Raw genomic sequence first — 18,371 nt, forward strand, 5'->3', positions numbered from 1 at the left:
CTTGATCACAGAGGCACAGATGGAGCCGTTCTCCACGAGTCCCTCTCCACATGCTCTACCTCTTGCCCAGGCCACATGCAATGAGGGTAAAGTTGTGTATGAGTGATAGAGTGCTGGGTACTCAGGTGAGGGGCTCTGCTCCCCATACCCGTCTGGGGGGTCACCAAGCCCAGGTGGATGATCTGCACGTGGTGAAGTGAACTCTCAGAGCAGGATTTGACCCGGAGAATAGTCACAGATTATCCTCCGCCCGTTCCTCCTGCCTTCGCTTTCCTTCTGCCTCCTTTTTCAAGGGTCCCTGAGACTGGGGCTCTGCTGGGGGTGTGAGAGAGATATCTGACTATTCTCCTCAGAAATCCTGAACCCTGGTACCCTCTGGACATTCCTCTGTCTTTGGAACACAGCTGTTGACAAGTCTGGACAAAGACAGGAACAGAAGACTATCAGAATGGATAGACTGCAGTGACCTACGGTAGAAAACTCATGGGCCAGCACCTTCCGTCCAGAGCACTTGCTCTCCCCTGGAGCCCCTGACTTCCCTGGTCACAGGTTGTCTATTCTCTGTGCCAGATAGGAATTTCTCCCTGTGAAGCGGACCTCCAGTCCAATCAGAAACGTGGTTCTATCCACAGCCACATGGGCACTCTGGGTACCAGTGCATGTTGCCTGGCACTTCCATCAACAAGCATGCAAGACCCACAGCTGGGCAGGACTTCGAGGTTTAATTTTCCTCAGCATCCTTAGTAGAAACTTCTGGCGCTACAGGAGCTAGCTCTCAGGGAGGGACACCTCTAGCCCAGTCCCGGCTATTTCTCCAATCAGGTAGGCTCGTCAGCAGTAGGGTCCTGTCACTGGGTTCTGGAAGGCAATCAGCAACTGTGGCAGAGCATTTTTTGTTTTAGAGGCCTCATGGGCCTGTCTGGGAGGTAACTGCTGGCACCAGGGTTCCCAAACAACCTCCTATGGCTTTTAGGGGCATCTGGTTTGATCTTTTGTTTGTTCCTTAGCATTTTCAGGCACCTTGGTGGGTATCAACACAGCAACACCTGACCTTTACACCCCCATGGTGGCTTCTCCAGGTGCACGCGCACTTCCCGTCAGTGACTTGTGTCACCTCTGTGTAAGGAGGAAGACAGAGCCATGATGTGAAGTCCTGAACTCACATCTCAACGTAAAGTGTGGAGAAAAACTCTTGGTGGTGTGCTTGTCATTCTGTCCCCGGGAGTACCCATGTCTGTGTTGTCACCTCCAGGAGTGGGGCTGGCCCTGCTGTGAACAGTAGACAAACTGAAGACACAGTGCGGTATTAGTGATCTGACTTGTGCCCTGGGTTCGGCTCCCAACTCCACAAAATACAAAGTAAATGCTGGGTTAACACCACAGAGAAAATAGAAGATACCTCCTGTTAGCATGCAGTGTGAGATCGGACCTTGGCAGGTCCAAGGTGTCCCACAGCGAGTGAGAGATAGACACGCCATGCAGACAGAACTTACATGGGGAGTTTCATTGGGAGAAGGGAAGGGAGAAGGGAAAGGAGAGGGGAGAGAGAAAGAGGCAGAGAAAAGAGAAGGAGGAAAAAAGAGAAAAATGTAGTCTGAATTTCGTCTTCTAAAGGGACAGGATACTCACTGCCTGCATGCAGCCTTAATGTAGGGGTGAGCCTGCAAGGTCCCCAAGTGAGTGGGGCCGGGTGCACCTGGATGCTAACACCTTTGTAGCATGAATAACAAAAACCCAGAGACAGATGTTGGGGTTCAAGCTGATGATCAGAAAAAGCAGCCAGCTGTTGGTTCTACCTTAGACTGAAATGGGCGATCCTGCCTCCATGAATCTCAGACTGAGACCTGTCTCCTCCCATTTTATATTCCTCTCTAGTGCTGGGATTAAAGGTGTGTGCCACCACCATCACCACCCCAGACTAGTATGGCTGCTGGGATCACCACTCCCTGGCCTATATGGCTGACTAGTGTGGCTGCTTTGCATTCTGATCTTCAGGCAAGTTTGATTTATTAAAACACAAATGATATGCCACTCACCATACACCTCTATACTAGGACACAGGCCCAGCACACCAGCAAGAGGAAACATGACAAGAATGGCAGAAGATGTTCAACCCTCTCAGTAGAGCTGGGTGTGGCTCTGCAGAAAGCCTCACACAATGGCGTCTCCCTGTTTGCCCACCATATTGAAAAGAAAAAAGAAATGAGAAATGCAAGTCAAAAGGGATTCCTAGACTTGAGCTGGCCGTCAACAGGCTGGACGCACTGGATGAGTGGCACACGGGTGTGAACCTGAGTCTAACTGTGTACTAAGGGGGTCAGGTACAGTTTGTTCTCCATAGCTGTTTGTAGAGATGGGCCAATAGAATGGGAGAGATTCAGGAAGGAGCTGAGCAGCAAATACCACGCTGTCTGCTGTCCGTACACCCACCTACCTGTCCACACCTGCAATTCAAGTAGGGAGGGGTGGACTTCCTCAGCAGCCTGGGCATTCCCTGAGGAGAAAGTCTGCCAGAATCATAGGCAGGGGCAGAGAGACTCCCACCCCCAAGTCCTCCATGTTGCAGCCAGGCAGCACCGGGACCGGCACGCAGTTGGGGAGGCAGGCAGGGAGAGCCGTGTTCTATACTCAGCCACACACCCTGCCTGGGGTCGGGAAAAATGCCTTCAGCGTAATGGCTGAACCCCAGGCCACCTTGCCAAGTCTGGGGGCATGAGGGACTATTCCCAGGACTGCCTGGGCACAGAAGCCTGCTTTCTTCCGTGTTTCCCGAGCACACCCTTTCTCATCAAGAGCTGCAGGAACCACAAGGCAGGTCCTGAGCCCAGAAACCCTCCGGGGGGAATGGCTTGGGAAGAGGGGGTACGCATATGGGACAAGGCAGCTTAGGCAGGAGTCCTGTGGGGTTTCTGAGGAGAGGGGGCCTTTAGCATTTATTTGTGCATGTGGATGCAGGGTCCACGCTATGGCATACAGAGGTCGGAGAACAAGCTCCAGGGGTCAGCTCGCTCCCTGCACACATGGGCTCTGGACTGAACTCAGGTCGTTTGTGCACTGTGAACTCAGAGTATCATGTGCACTGTGCCGCTTACAACACCTCGTCCCCAGCATGAAGGTGACACGGGAAAGAGGACAGGCCACGAGTCACAACTCTAAGGACAATAACTCAAGCAGAGACGTAGGATGCCAGCTGTCCAGGCAGGTGAACACCCCCTAAACAGCACTGCCCCTCTGGTCACCATCAGGATGGCTTCCCACCTGTCAAAGGACACTCAAGAGGCAGAGAAGGCTCAAAACAGATATACCATTTATTTTGGAAGCATGCCTTCCAGAATTTACATTTGCTGCCTTATAAAATCAAAGGTTGTGTATTTCTTTGCCAACCCTCAACCCAGCTAAGAATTGTGAACACCCAAAGTTCTCTCAGGATCCCAGAGGCTACAAGAGCAACTCTGGTTTTTTTGTTTGTTTGTTTTTGAGACAGTATCTCACTATGTAGCTCTGGCTGCCCTGGAACTCACTATCTAAACCAGGCTGGCCTTGAACTCGCAAAGCTCTGTCTGCCTCTGCCTCCCACATTCTGGGACTAAAGGTGTGCACCACTATGCCAGGCCAAAGGAAACTCATGAATCCCAAAGGGCAAGGGTTTAGTAACAACTGGCCCAGAGTTCCCCTATGCAGAGCAAACTGCTCCTCCAGACCTGGCTACTAAAGCTGCCTGGATCCCCTGGCAGAGGGAAATCCAGAGAAACAGCTGCCAGGAGTGCCTGCCTCCTGGGGAGCGCTACACTAGTCCTCCCCATCCCACGGCTTTACTGGCCACCAGCCCCAGCAGTCACACTGAAGTACTCTTGTAGCTTGAGCAGGGCCCGGAACCGATGAGAAATGGCGTTTTTTTCAGCCTTTGGCATCTCTGCATACCTAAGAGGCAAAGAGAAGTAGCTCAGAAAAGAGGGAACCCAGATACCAGGAGGATGGGCACTCCACTGTCATCCTGGAGCCCACAGTCCAGTGATTCTGTTGGGGTGGGGAGGTCCCTGTAGGTAAAAATATTGAGGACCTGTGCAAATGCAAGGGGCAGACAGGCCCTAGTACTCCATGTTTGAGCCTAAGCAAATGACCTTCCAACCCCGAGAAAGCCAGAAAATGAGGCAATGGGCCACCAGCTCGTCAGCCCGTTATACCAGACAGTTTTAAATTCTTCTGTAAGGTAGAAACCCACAGTAACGGGCTTGGAGAGAAGCTGAATCTGCCCTAATGTGTCCCTAAGTTCTTAAGGGAAGCTGGGGGACAGGAAGAGAGGTAGGTGTTTGACAGGAAGCAATGGAGCCTGTCAGGTCAAACAATACTGTGGGTTGGGGGGGCCAGGCAGCTGGCCGGGCCAGTTTTGTCCATGTGAGGAAACTACTAAAGAGGTGAGAGGTCACCCCCCGCCTTTAGGCTTCGGAACTAGCTACACGTGGCTAAGTTAATTACAACTGAAGGAAAATGGGGCTGGAGAGGTGGCTCAGTCCCCGGAATCTGACAGCCCTTCTGACCTCTGGCCATACAGTCATCTGGTGCACAGGGGTGCAAACAGGCAAAACACCTATTAACATAAAATAAATAAACAAAATAAAAGTAAACTCAGTTCCTCATCTAGCTAAATTCCAAGGGCTCTGTGATCACCCAAGCAGACAACCATGGATGGGTTGACTAGGGCTGCTTCGTGAGGTGCCAGGTGGGGGAGTTACAGTCTGGAAAGCCTGGTCCAGTGATGGCGCTGTACAAACATGTACAAATGAGAGGGCGCTGTTAATGTGAAGTGCTAAGCACGTGTACCGCTGTGTGGGCTTCAGATGATGAGCAGGCGCTACTAAAGAATGCGTTTTCCCAGCCAGATGGAGCTAGTATCATCCCACAAAACCACAAGGTTTATGCACCTTAATAAGCAGGGCCAGAGGGTAAGAGTCACCTGACATAAAATGGCCAAGTGACTTGTGAGCAGAACCTAGGAAACCTGTGTTGTCCTACTATGGACTAGGTCACCTGGATTCCTTGTGCCCACTCCAGCAGAAATGGCTTCAGCTGGAACAAAGCTTGCCTTGCCCACATCCGCATGACTGTGCACGGGCAAAGGGCCCACCCAAGCCCATGCACCAGGGAAGAAATGTGGGTTCCTTACGTTTGCTCATATCCATCGGGCTGAAAGCAGGGATCCCAGCCAAAGTCCCGGGAGCCTCGCGGCATCACAATCCGGCCCTGTAATAGGGAGGGCAGGTGTGTAACTGGAGACATACTGAACCAGAGTGAGTTTGTTTAGTTTGCAAATCTGACTATACCTGAATTACTCAAAATGTCTAATAGTTCAAAGGATCCGCAGTACCGATAAATGTCTGTTAGGCATCTCAGTAAGGTGCAGAACAGTAGCGGGCTATGAGGGCACGCCTGCAATGGGAACACAAGGAGCTGAGGCAGGAGGACTGCTGAGTCCCCAGGCCAGTCAGGGTTACAAAGTGAGATCTGTCTTCAAAACATCAGAAGGCGAGGGAGACAGCTCAGCTGGTGATTCTCTTGTCTTATAACAAGGACCTGAGTTCAACTCCCAGAACCCACAATAAAAACAAAAACAAAAAACTTTAAAGAAGCCAAGTACAGTGGTGTTTGTAGTGCCTGTAATCCCAGGGCAAGGGAAACAACCTAGTCTATTTAGCAAGTTTCAGGCCAGTGGAGACTGTGTAAAAAAACAATATGAGCCAGGCATGGTGGTACACACCTTTTAGCCCAGCACTTGGGAGGCAGAGGCAAGCGGATTTCTGTATTTCTGTGAGTTCAAGGCCAGCCTGGTTTACAGAGTGAGTTCCAGGACAGCCAGGACTACACAAAGAAAGCCTGTCTTCAAACCCCCCTCCCCACAAAAAAAAAACCCAAGATGAACTCAGTAGGCAGATGCTCTCTGAGTTCGAGGTTAGCCCAGTCTACAGTGAGAACCTGTAAACAAAGCCCCAAGATGAGCAGCACCCTGAGGTTATATGTGATCTTCACACGTTCAAGGCCATCCTCAGCTATAAGGTTGAGAAGGATCTGAACTATGACAAGTACTCAAGGTGGTGGCAGCAAAACAGAAGAAGCAAGACTTCAAGGCCACCAGGGCAAAATGGCACACACCTTTAACCCCAACATTTAGAAAGCAGGCACAGGCAGGTCACTGCATTCAAGGTCAGCCTAGTCTACATAGCAAGTTCCGGTCAGGTCAGCCAGGCACATAGTGAAACCGTTGAAAGAAAGAAGGGAAAGGGCACACAAATTCAAACATAGACACGTCACAAAGATGACAACCAGTGTCGCGTCCAGTGTTATGAAATGCCACGTTATCGAGTAACAAGTCTGATCTGGATCAGGGATGAAGCTCAAGGGGAGAGCTGGGCCAGTACAAGATCCGGTCAGTAACACCACTACTACAGACAAAGCAAGACAAACTGAAGGAGGTGTAATTACAGAAAGGCTCCTAGAATCGCGGTTCCAGGCTGAGGCAGAGCACTCCAAGTTCAAAGCAAATCTGTCGTTTGTGACCAGCACAAGCAACAGCAAGACCCTATTTCGAAACAAAATCCAACAAAAAGGACTGGGAGCCGGGCGATGGTGGCGCACGCCTTTAATCCCAGCACTCGGGAGGCAGAGACAGGCGGATCTCTGTGAGATCGAGACCAGCCTGGTCTACAGAGCTAGTTCCAGGACAGGCTCCAAAGCCACAGAGAAACCCTGTCTCGAAAAACCAAAAAAAAAAAAAAAAAAAAAAAAAAGGACTGGGAATATAGCCTGATGGTGGAGTGCATGCAGAGGATCTGGTGTGTGGGGGAGAGAAGAAGACACAGACAGTGGCCAGTGTGGCTATAAATGATAGAAATTAAGCACATAAGTTGGACAGTGCCAAAGTTGAAATCATGCTTTTGCCAGTGGGGAGCTATGTGGCCAAAGCCAGTGACTGAGGCCCTCTGAACTTCAATACTGCCTGAGGCCAACATTCTTAGCTGGAGCCACAGCAAACCCAGACTTCTCCTACAGTGGATGCTGTAAGGCCAACAGCTACTCCCAGGAAAATGCTGTTCACTACCACTCCGGACAATGTGTAACAAGCACACCAAGGACAATGAGTACACAGGGAGACAAAACAAGGATGAGAAACAAGACCACCTCAAGGAGCGTGGGAGCTGACAGGCGGCAAAGTGCATGGGCAGCCAAAGCTGATGGGAAATCCAGAGGGACTGCAGTACCAGCCAGTCTAAGGCAGTTGCTATTAGTCAGTGCAGGAAGTGGCTAACTGGAGACTTCTGGGAAAGCCACAGGTGGCACCACTAATTATTAACATTCTAACTGGGCTGTGACAGCAGCCCCGACCACATACTGCATGTTTAACCTAAAGGGCTGAAACAGGATCTTGACTCCTCTGCACCCCTGGGTCCCAACAACATCATTCACAAGATCCAAGAGGAGCAACCTGAGGTTGTCAACAAAGAAGCCAATGGAGAAAATATAGACCACGGGAGGGGGACATGTACTCCTAGCTCCTGGGAAGTGGAGGCAAGAGGACCAGAACTTCAAGGATATCCTCAGCTATACAGTAAGTAGGGGCCAGCCTGGGGATACAGAAGACCCTGACTCGAAACCAAAAAAAAAACAAGAAAGAAAAGGATAACACGTGTACATAAACAACAAACCCTCAGCCTGGAAGCTCTGAGAGCTCTGTGTGCTACAGCATGGGCAAACCTTGAGAACACCATGCTAAGTGAGCTAAACCAGGCACAAAAAAAGGAAATACTGAAGCAGGGACCTGGTGGCAGACACCTGAAAATCTTGGTACTCAAGAAGCTGAGACAGGTCAGCCACAGCTTCTTAGTGAGACCTTGTCCCAAAAATAAACACAAACAAAAGAAGGGGGAGGGGACACAGATAGACAGGCAAACAGTGGTGGCGCACGCCTCTAATCCCAGCACTTGGCAAACAGAGGCAGGTGGATCTCTGTGAGCTCAAGACCAGTCTGGTCTGCGGAGTGAGTTCAGGACAGCTAGGGCTACACAAAGAATCCCTGTCTTGAAAAATCAAAAAAATACTGGCTGTTCTTGCAGAGAACCGAGGTTCAATTTCCAGCACCCATACGGCACTCACAACCCTCTGTAACTGCAGTTCCAGGGCAGCCAATGCTCTCCCCGGCTTTGATGGTCACAGTACATGTTGTGGACAAATATACATGCAGGCAAATATTCATACACATAAAGTAACTTTAAAACAGTAACAGCAGTAGAGTAGTCAAACTCTTAGACGTGTTAAATAAAATGGTGAACAAAAAAAGGGGGCTTGCTCAATGTGTATCTCAAACTTATAAGATGCAAAACTTTCTGAAGTCCGGGTAAATACAAATACACTTAGTACACTGAACAGTTAAAATGGGTCTGTAGGGCTGGAGAGATGACTCAGTGGTTAAGAGCACTTAGTGCTCTTTCAAAGACAGGGGTTCAGTTCCTAGCACCCACATCTGATCATCTGATGGCTCACATCATCTGTACCTCCAGCGCCGGGGATCTGGTGCCTTCAGCCTCCATGGGCACCTGTGCTCGTGTGCACATATCCACATGCACACACACACATCTACACACAATTTTAAAAAAAGATGGCTTTGGGTTGTGTCTGGGTTTTGCTTTTGTTTTACTACTATCCAAAATATTTAACCAAAGAAAATGAAACAAAATATCTATGTACAGTCCAACTGGGGAACTATGGACAGGACAGACAGACATGCCGGAAGGAAGACTGGGCGCTGGCCCGAGCAGCTCTAATGGTGGTCTGGTGGACGCACAGAAAATCAACTCAAAAAGCTCAGAAAAGTCAGCCTCGGGTCTGACAAGCAACTCCAGGGGGTGCTGAATGGTCACTGGCAGAGAAATGAACTTAAGAACTGAAATTCTGGGCTGGAGAAGTAGCCCCGTGGTAGAACCTTATACAGCTTCAAGAGAAGCTGTAGCCGGGCGGTGGTGGTGCACGCCTTTAATCCCAGCACTTGGGAGGCAGAGGCAGGTGGATCTCTGGGAGTTCAAGACCAGCCTGGTCTACAAGAGCTAGTTCCAGGACAGGCTCCAAAGCTACAGAGAAACCCTGTCTCGAAAAACAAAAGAACAAAAAAAAAGAGAGAAGCTGTAGGCCGGGTGTGGTGGCACACTACTGCTTGGGGGCAGAGGTGGATCTCTGTGAGTTTTGAGGCCAGTCTAATCTACATAGTGAGTTCCAGGATATAAACAGCTACAAAATAGAGACCTTGTCTCAAAGAGAAAAAAAAAAAAAAAACAGAGCTGCAGGAGCGCTGCAGAGTGGGCATAATGACACAAGACCACTTGGAGGTAGAGGCCACAGGATCTAAAGTTCAAGCTCCATCTTGGCCACATGGCAAGTTCAAGGCCAAACTGGGATAAATGAGAGACTATCTCAATCTCAAAAACCTGAGTAGGGAGGAGACTCTGGTCCTGGCAGAGGAATAAGGCCATCTCAGCATGCTGGCCTGTAGTTTTGGCTTTGAGGTGTTTGTGCACCTGCACTTTACCAGGACCTACTCTGGCAAGATCTGAGTGCATAAGACTAGCAGTCAACTAGGTTTGGGATTGACATTTTTCTCATTGTAGTGTCCAGGTTTGTCTCAAAGCAAGCATATTGCCCAAAAGCCCCTGCTAAGTCTAGCATCTTCTTTTTTTTGGTTTTTCAAGACAGGGTTTCTCTGTGGTTTTGGAGCCTGTCCTGGAACTAGCTCTTGTAGACAGGCTGGTCTCGAACTCACAGAGATCCGCCTGCCTCTGCCTCCCAAGTGCTGGGATTAAAGGCGTGCGCCACCACCGCCCGGCTGTCTAGCATCTTCTTGTTTTGTTCCTGCAGCAGATTACAGGCCATTTATTCAAGTCACAGAGTCCTCTGATGACCTGCAGGACTGCTCAGGTGGGAACACACCGAGGTTTGGCCCCTGAACAGGAGGACTGGCTGCTCAGGTGGGTACGCACCGCGGTCTGGCCCCTGAACAGGAGGACTGGCTGGCTTGGGTCCCCAGTGCTGAGAGCAAATGTACAAAGTGCGTAGGCTGATTTGTCCTCAAAGCCGGCCAGGAGCTGGTGGAGACCTGCAGGCAGAGTTAGAAAGGGTCAGTGAGTCCATGCTGTCCAGGAACCACCCTTACTCCAGAAACCCAAGGGTGTGCAAGAACTCTCCAAATTGGACTGTGTTGGGGTGGGAGGCTGCAAGGGCTGCCTTCTAATCCTCAAGAGGGAGCTGAAGCCCCTCTTCAGGCTCTGACACAAACTAAAAGGTTCCTGTTGAGATTAAAGTCTCATGTAGACCACCCAGCTTGGCCTTGAACTCACTTTGTAACCCAGGCTGTACTGGAATGCTAGATTGCAGGCATACATCACCACCCGTGGTTTATGTGGCACTAGGGACTGAATCCAGAACTTCATGTACGCTAGGCAAGCATTCTGCCAACTGCAATACATTCCCAGCCTTTGCTGTTGTTGAGCCCAGGATCCCAGGTAGTCCAGGCTAGCCTTTACTTACTATATAGCTGAGGATGAACTTCTGATCCTTCTGCTTACAGCTCTCAGGATTATAGGCTTAGTCTACCATGCCTGGCTTTGTTTTTGTTTTTAATACAGAATCTTGCTTTGTAGCCCAGGCTGAACTCCAGAGCCTCCCTAGTGCTGGGTCACATGCATGTGACTCCACATATGGCTGACACAAGATTGCTTCAAAAAGTAAAATGGGCTTTGTTTTTAAGATTTGTTTATTTTTACATTTAGAAGTGTTTTGGTCATATGCATGTGCACCAGTGCCCACAGAGGCCAGAGGATGCCAGATCCTATGGAACTAGAGTGATGGACAGCTGTAAGCAGCCTTGTAGGTGCTGGGAGCCAAACCTGGGTCCTCTGCAAGAGCAACAAGTATACTTAACTGCTGAGCCAACTCTCCAGCCCATTTTTTTTCTTTTGAGACAGGATCTTATGTGTGACCCAGGCTGATCCTGAATTCTGGATCTTTCTGCCTCAGTCCCCTAAGGGCTGGGATTATAGGAATGCACCACTATGCCTGGTTTAAAATGCTTTTAAAAAAAATTTAAAGAGGGCCAGGCAGTGGTAGTGCATGCCTTTAACTCCAGTACTTGGGAGGCAGAGGCAGACGGACCTCTGTGAGTTCAAGGCCAACCTGGTCTACAGATGGAGTTCCAAGTTAGTCACGGCTACACAGAGAAACCCTGCCTCAAAAACAAACCAACAAAACTACAAATAAACCCAAAAACCTAAAGAGAGTTATCTTACACTCCCGAGTAAGATAAGATTCTTGGCTTAGAAAAAGTAGCTCCGTCTCTGAGGATCAGGCTAGGCCATGGCTGAAGCGAAGAACCACAGTCATTAAGGTCAAGTCCCTTGATAACTAGAATCGGCTATGACCCCTTTGTCCCTCAAATTCAAAGCTTTTATCGCCTGTCCCCAACTGTCCACCACAGTGCTTTCCGGACCACAGGTAAAGAGTGAGCTCTAAGCTACCAGTGTGCAAACGGAGAAGATAACGGAGGTCGACAGCAGGGGCTAGAGCAGCAGTTACTAAGTGGGAACTACTCCCCGACTCAGTGCCAAAGACCCATGGGAAGAACCACAGGGACGCGTACCTTCAGGCTTTAGCTTCTCGAGGAACCATTTTCTGCAAAAGAAAGAAAGGAGTCAGTGCCAAGGGTAAGAGCGACCAATCTTCCTGTCATCTACCCCGGCCTACAGCCCACAGGGCTAGAGTTCCCAAAGGCAAGAGAAATGAAAAAGAATGTCTCAAGTCAAAACTTAAAAAAATAATCCAAAGCCTGGGCATATAGCTCAGCAGCAAAGCAAAGAAGGGGAAGAGTGAGGGGCTAAAAGGAGAGTAAACAGAGGCAGAAGGAAAGGAAAGAGAAAGAGAGATGGTGGGAGAGATAGCTCATCCGTTAAGAGCACTGTATTCTCTTCCAGAGGTCCTGAGTTCAATTCCCAGCACCCACATGGTGGCTCACAGCCATCTATAATGAGATCTGGGATCTGGTGTCCTCTTCTGGTCACTGTATATATAATAAATAAATCTTTAAAAAGAGAGAGAGAGACAGAGAGAGAGATATGAGTCCAATAAGAAAAAACGGAGACCAAACAGGTATAAACAGAAGGCTCAATATACAAAGGAAGATAAGGATCTAGAGGGGACTAGGGAAAGATCCAGGCTGAAACAGGAAGACCACAAGTTCTAGGCAAGCTTAGGCTACATAGAAAGTTCCAGGCCAGCCTGGGGGCTACAGAGAAGCATACTCTCAAGAAAACAAACCAAGTAAGCACATGGTAACATTCTACATTCCCGAAACTGCAAACTATTAAAGTCACAACGGTGCCGGTGAGCCTGTGGAGCAGTGCAGGCTGCAGGTTAAAGGTGTGTCCTACTTTGACAAAACAGAATAATCTCTTTTTATTGTCTTCTTTCTTTTTTGAGACAGGGTGCCATATCATCTCAGAAATGAGCAGACACCACTTTTCAACCTCAAAGACCACACTCTCATAATTAAAGAAAACTGTGTCTCTGGTTGTTTGGTTGGTTTATGACAGGATCTCATGTAGCTAGACTGGCCTAGAACTCCCTATGTAGCCCAGGATGACCCAGAACTTTTGACCCTTCTGTCTCCATCTTGCAAGTGCATGCACTACCATGCCTGCTCACCTAGTATACACAGGTAGGAATTAAACTCGGGGCTTTACGGCGCAATAAAGGCAAGTACTCTAACAAGGGCTCGCCCACCTGTTATTCTTTTGTTATTATTTTATGTATATCTATGTTTTGCATACATGTATGTGTATGCACCACATATGTGCCTGCTGCCTGCAAAGGGGAGAAGAGGAGGTCAGGCGACCTGGAAAGGTAGCTACAGATGGTTGTGAGCTGCCATGTGAGTGATGGAAACTGAACCTAGGTGCTCTTTAAGAGCAGCCAGTAGCTGGGCGGTGGTGGCGCGCGCCTTTAATCCCAGCACTCGGGAGGCAGAGACAGGCGGATCTCTGTGAGTTCGAGGCCAGCCTGGTCTACAAGAGCTAGTTCCAGGACAGGAACCAAAAGCTACGGAGAAACCCTGTCTCAAAAAATCAAAAAAAAAAAAAAAAAAAAAAAAAAAGAGCAGCCAGTGCTCTTAACAGCTAATCCATCTCTCTAGCCCCTCTTTTTAAAGAGCAATTTATGTGTGTGCACACGTATCTAAGTGAATGCATGTGCATATGTATAATATGTATATACAGGTACCTGTAGAGGCCAGAAGAGGGTGTTGGATCCCTTGCAGCTAGTTACGGGAGTTTGTAAATTGAATGTGGATGCTGGAATCTAAACTCCCACTCTCATAACTGAGCAACAAGCACACTTAAGGGTTGAGTCCTCTCTCCAGTCCCCTATATTCTTTGAGACAGGGTCTCACTGCATAGCTCTAGCTGGCTTGGAACTCATTATGTGGACCAGGCTGGCCTCAAACTCAGAGAGCTGCCTATCTCTGCCTCCTAGGTTCTGGGATTAAAGGCATGCACCATCACACCCAACTCTTCTTTTCTTTATGTTATATCTAATTGTGTCTGTGCATGTGTATTGCATGTGTGGTGTGTGCATGTGAGTGTGGGTACCCACAAAATCAGGTTCCATGAAGCTGAAGTTATAGACAGTTGTAAGCTACCTGATTTAGGTGCTGAGAATCGAAACTGGGCCCAGTGGAAAAGTAGCGAGCACTCTTAACTAATAAGTCATTTCTCCAGCCCTATCTCAACAGTCTTACTCCTTTCTTGGCGTCGACGGCAAGATAGTGAAAGACCTATAACATTAGGTAACTAATCACCTTACTATTCTAGCACTTTTGTGGATTGATGGGGCCCTGCAGGGCAGGGTGTAGTAAGAGTACTCACATGTAGGGGCCAGGGAGCCCCCCGAGGGCATTGAAGCACAGACAAGTATCCTCTACCAGCACAGGACCCTGCACCTGTAACACAAAGACACACAGCCTGAGATTTCTACCAGAGGTAGGCTTCATTCCCGACCCTGGGTCTACTCAGGCTGGGGCCTAGCCCACAACTAGGTGAGGGTGAGATCTGCAAGTGCAGGTTCATCAGGAGCCATGCAACTCAGCTCTGTCTTCGATTTAGCAATGTGGACACCAGAGCATTGGCAAGGTAAGTCTTGCTTAGCACAGAGGAATGAACTGCTGGAAGCCCGATTCTCTAATGGGTTCCTCCCCACAGGAGTGGGGAGGGGTGGGTATGTGTAGGTAAGATGTATAGCTGGAATGTATGGAACTAAGAACCAGAAAGGTGAGAGCTGGAACACAAGAGGCAGTGTCCCAACGAACTATTTATTCTCTGCCTGCCCCCACGAGGCACAGGCCTCAGGAACCCACCAGAAGACTGAACGGGAGACCATGACGGTTAAGTACCTGGCGAGCGGCCTCCCGACACTTCTGTATGGAAATTTCATCCGGCTCTCCCTGGTACTCAGGCACTTATCGGGGAAACAGACACACAGATGTATAGTCAGGACACAGGAAGGCAGTTAAATCAAACCACTTCTAAAAATGAAGCAAAACAGAAACATACGGTCAATTTTCTGTGCCACCAAAGTGCACGGAAACTTATCTCCTAGAATCTGAATGACCTGTTCCAAAATGAAAGAACATTTGTCACGCCATTTGCTAGTAACTCCCCGCCAGTTCCCTATGACTATGCGAGGTGCTGTCTGCCTTTCTCGTTGGCTAATGTTCCCACCAGTCCCCTAAAGCTTATCCAATTGGGCCCATAAACCTCATCTCAACTTTCAGAGACTCACTAAATTAGCATCCTTTCTCTTCTGCTTTGTTGTTGCTATTTGATTGCAGGGCTTGCTTTTATTTGTCTATTTATCTATTGATTTATGTCCAGTGGTGTTTTGCCATGGGTCAGGTCCCCTGGAACTGGAATTACAGACAGTTGTGAGCTGCCATGTGGGTGCTGGGAATCGACCCAGGTTCTCTGGAAGAGCAGTCATGCTCTTACCATTGAGCCACCTCTCCAGCCCCCCCATTTTTGTCTTTTACCTCCCCCACCCTTCCATCTGGAACACTCTTTTCCCTTCAGAACTCTAAAAAGGCACTCATTCTCCTAGACTAGGAATTCTCTATCAAGGGTTAGCCAGAACAACCTTGCAAAGAGAACTGTTTTATATTTTCACTAACCCCTAGTTAACTTTCACCTTTTCAATTTAGAATACCAAGCCAGGCCAGGCGGTGGGGGCACACGCCTTTAATCCCAGCATTTAGGAGGCAGAGGCAATGAGGAGACTTGCTTATGCTTGTACAAGTCCCCTCATTCAACTCATAAGCAAGTGCTCCACTACCCACTAGCCTCAGGCCCTGTAAAATATGGCAAGGCCATGTGCTCAGTCAGAGGATTGGGGTTCAGCACCCACCGTTCTTCGACTCCATTCAGATGGCACCGCCTGTCTACCTGACTGACCTGGCCTTAGGATCCCAAACCTTTAGTCAGAATGGCTCTGGCTCTTTCAGAGCCCACCCTGGTCCTGTACAGAAATGGCAGGCCTCCCTGTTTTCAAATGATGAAGGTCCTCCTGCTGTGTCACTTGGTCAGCCTCTGAGTCCCCACCGTGATCCTACCTTCTTAGCAATGCTGACTAAAGGAGGGCAAACTCAACTGTGGCTAGAGCTGACACCTGTCAGAGCGTCACTATCTCCTCTCACAGACGGGGAAAAATAAGAAAAACTAATTAAACTAAGAATGAGCATCCATGCCAGGCAGTGGTGGTGCACACCTTTAAACCCAGTACTTGGGAGGCAGAGGCAGGCAGATCTCTGTGTGAGTTTGAGGCCAACCTGGTCTACATAGGACAGCCAGGTCTACATATGTACATACCAAGGCCCTCTCTCAAAACAAAACAAGAAATTATCTGACCTATCCTCACTTCAGTAACAGTCCTACCACATACAAGCAGGACATAATGCACAAGGAAATGCCCAATCTGGATGGACCTGCTGAGTTTGCCCAGTCTGTTAGCACTGGGCCATACCCTTTCTGATCATTTCCACAGGAATGCATCATCAAATCTACATAGAAAACAGCTTCCTCAGGCTAGGAGTGTAGTTCAGAAGTAGCGCAGTGACAGCAATTCTCTAAGTCCTGGGTTAGATCCACGGCACCTACTGTCTTTGGGTCTTCATTCTAAAAGCTGTAGCATGTAAAGCTTAGGCTTGTGTTTTTCTTTCGCTAACCTGGCTGCTGTTATACTGTGACATGCCAGGAATCTTACAAAGTATGGCACATTTCAGATATGGGTAGTGCCTAAGGGTAGTGAACCACAGTGGGGCGTGAACTACGCAGACTGGGTCAACCCCACACACTTCTGTTTGCCATTACTTTTGACGCGGAGAGGTGTCAGAACTTAGGGGGTGATCTTTGCCACAGATGCCACTACTTCAGCTCCCACAGTCCGGTGACTTTACCAGTTCATACCAAAACGGGTGTGGTGGGCCATGCATGTAGACCTAGAACTTGGGAAGCTGGAGGGTCAAGAGAACAAGGTCTATACACGACCCCAAATAATAAGAAATCTAAAATCGGGTTGGAGAGATGGCTCAGAGTTTAAAGGCACTGGCTGCTCTTCCAGAAGTCTTGAGTTCAATTCCTAGCAACCACGTGGTGGCTCACAACTATCTATGATGAGATCTGGTGCCTTCTTAGGGTATGGAGGCACACATGCAGACAGAACACTGTATACATAATAAATAAATAAATACTTAAATCCTCTCGCACCTCAGGGCGCCGCATTCCACGGAGATCTCTCTCCAAGCCCAGCCCTTCCACACAAGCTCCCCGAGGGTCCAACTCCCGGGGTTCCTGGCACCTTCTCCCATGCTTCCCACCCGCGTTCTAGAGGGTCCCCAAACCCTACGACACCTCCTCCAGCTTCTTTGCGTTTCCTGTCACAAACACGATCTTCTTGCCCACCAAAGACGAGGCCATTGCAGGGGCTGGTTACGGCCGAGTATTCCCGGAAGCTCTTTGAGGGGAACCGTAAGACACTTCCGTCAGGAGGCGGAAGTATATAGCCCAATTTCCGGTCCTACCCGAACCCTAAAGCACGCCCCAGGCTGAGGCTACCTGCAACAGCAAGGTGGCAGTCGGGGCAGACGGGTTTCCCCGCAGCGACTGCTGCGTGGGGTCCTGGGACGCGCTGCGGGCAGGAGAGGCCATTCAGCGCCGGGGTCCTCTGCCACGCACCCCTGTGGACTTGGCCAAGGAGGGAGCCGAGACGCCGCCCCTCGGAACCCCAACTTGGGCATGGAAAACTATCTTCTGGACAAGGGGCTCCCAGCCTGGGTTTCTGTCCTAACCTTGCCTCAGCCCCACACCTCGCCAGCTAGATCATCTACTTCACTGCGAATTTAAACAGCGTAACCACATTTGCCCATCTCTTAGGCTGGGGAGCTAGTGTTTCTCTTTTTCTTTTCTCTTGGCCCGCTTATCAGACCCCATCCCTTCCCCAGGGACATTACATTCAGTCCTGTCTCTGCATTGGGAACACAGCAAAGATTAGAATGCCCCTGTTAGCCCCCCCCCATGTGTCCTTGAGACCGCTGAAGCCACAGGAGGGCGTCACGTCCCCTGTAACTGGAGTTACAAGTGATTTTTGAGCTGCCTGATGTGGATGCTGGGAACCAAAGCCAGGTTCTCTGCAAGTTGTAAACTCAGGCTGGTGAGATGGCTCAGTGGGTGAGAACACTGACTGCTCTTCCAGAGTTCTGTTCCCAGCACTCAAATGATGGCTTACAAATGTGTGTAACCCCAGTTCCAGGGGTCCGTTGCCCTCCTTTGGCCTCTAAAGACACCAGGTACACACATTGTGCACATACATGCGCAGGCAAACACTCATACTCATAAAATTAAAACAAATCTTTTAAAAAAGAAGTTCAGGGTGCTAGCTAGACAGAGGGGTGCCCACTTGTAATCCCAGTACTCAGACTTAAACAGGAAGATCATGAGTTCAAAGCTAGCCTGGACTATATATTGTGTCAAGGCTGTAGCTCAATGGTAGAACATTTGTATAGCATGGTCCTGGGTTTGGACCCTAGATGCTCACAGACAATGGAATCCTAATCCGGCCTGGTTGTTTAGCTTAGTATTATTGATCTCTTATAGTCTTGGGTATTTGTGTGTTGCTATAAATGCAACTTGGGGGGTTATGGAACTTCAGAAACCCTGTACCTCTAAACCACATGCCCAGTCCACTACTGATTTTTTTTTTCACTACTGATTTTTTTAAACTCTACAACTGTCCTCACA

General features: G+C 49.1%; 1 protein-coding gene across 2 annotated transcripts; it reads right to left on the reverse strand.

Annotated features, from left to right (window-relative positions):
- Positions 1 to 3,296: 3,296 nt before the first annotated feature.
- Positions 3,297 to 17,089, reverse strand: Itpa (inosine triphosphatase). 2 transcript variants are annotated; one of them, XM_057780849.1, is made up of 9 exons: positions 16,986 to 17,089; positions 14,637 to 14,694; positions 14,477 to 14,541; positions 13,953 to 14,026; positions 11,675 to 11,706; positions 10,020 to 10,135; positions 5,322 to 5,427; positions 5,165 to 5,241; positions 3,297 to 3,921 (listed from the first exon to the last, which is right to left on the reverse strand). In XM_057780849.1, the coding sequence occupies exons 1-8, from the start codon at positions 17,049 to 17,051 to the stop codon at positions 5,171 to 5,173; spliced, it is 588 nt and encodes a 195-aa protein (XP_057636832.1). In that variant the 5' UTR covers positions 17,052 to 17,089; the 3' UTR covers positions 3,297 to 3,921; positions 5,165 to 5,170. The 2 variants fall into 2 exon arrangements, with proteins under 2 accessions (XP_057636832.1, XP_057636831.1); XM_057780848.1 differs by lacking the exon at positions 5,322 to 5,427.
- Between the last annotated feature and the right edge of the window lie 1,282 nt (positions 17,090 to 18,371).

Source organism: Chionomys nivalis, chromosome 9 (genome assembly GCF_950005125.1).
Source record: "Chionomys nivalis chromosome 9, mChiNiv1.1, whole genome shotgun sequence".
NCBI classification, from domain to species: Eukaryota; Metazoa; Chordata; class Mammalia; order Rodentia; family Cricetidae; genus Chionomys; species Chionomys nivalis.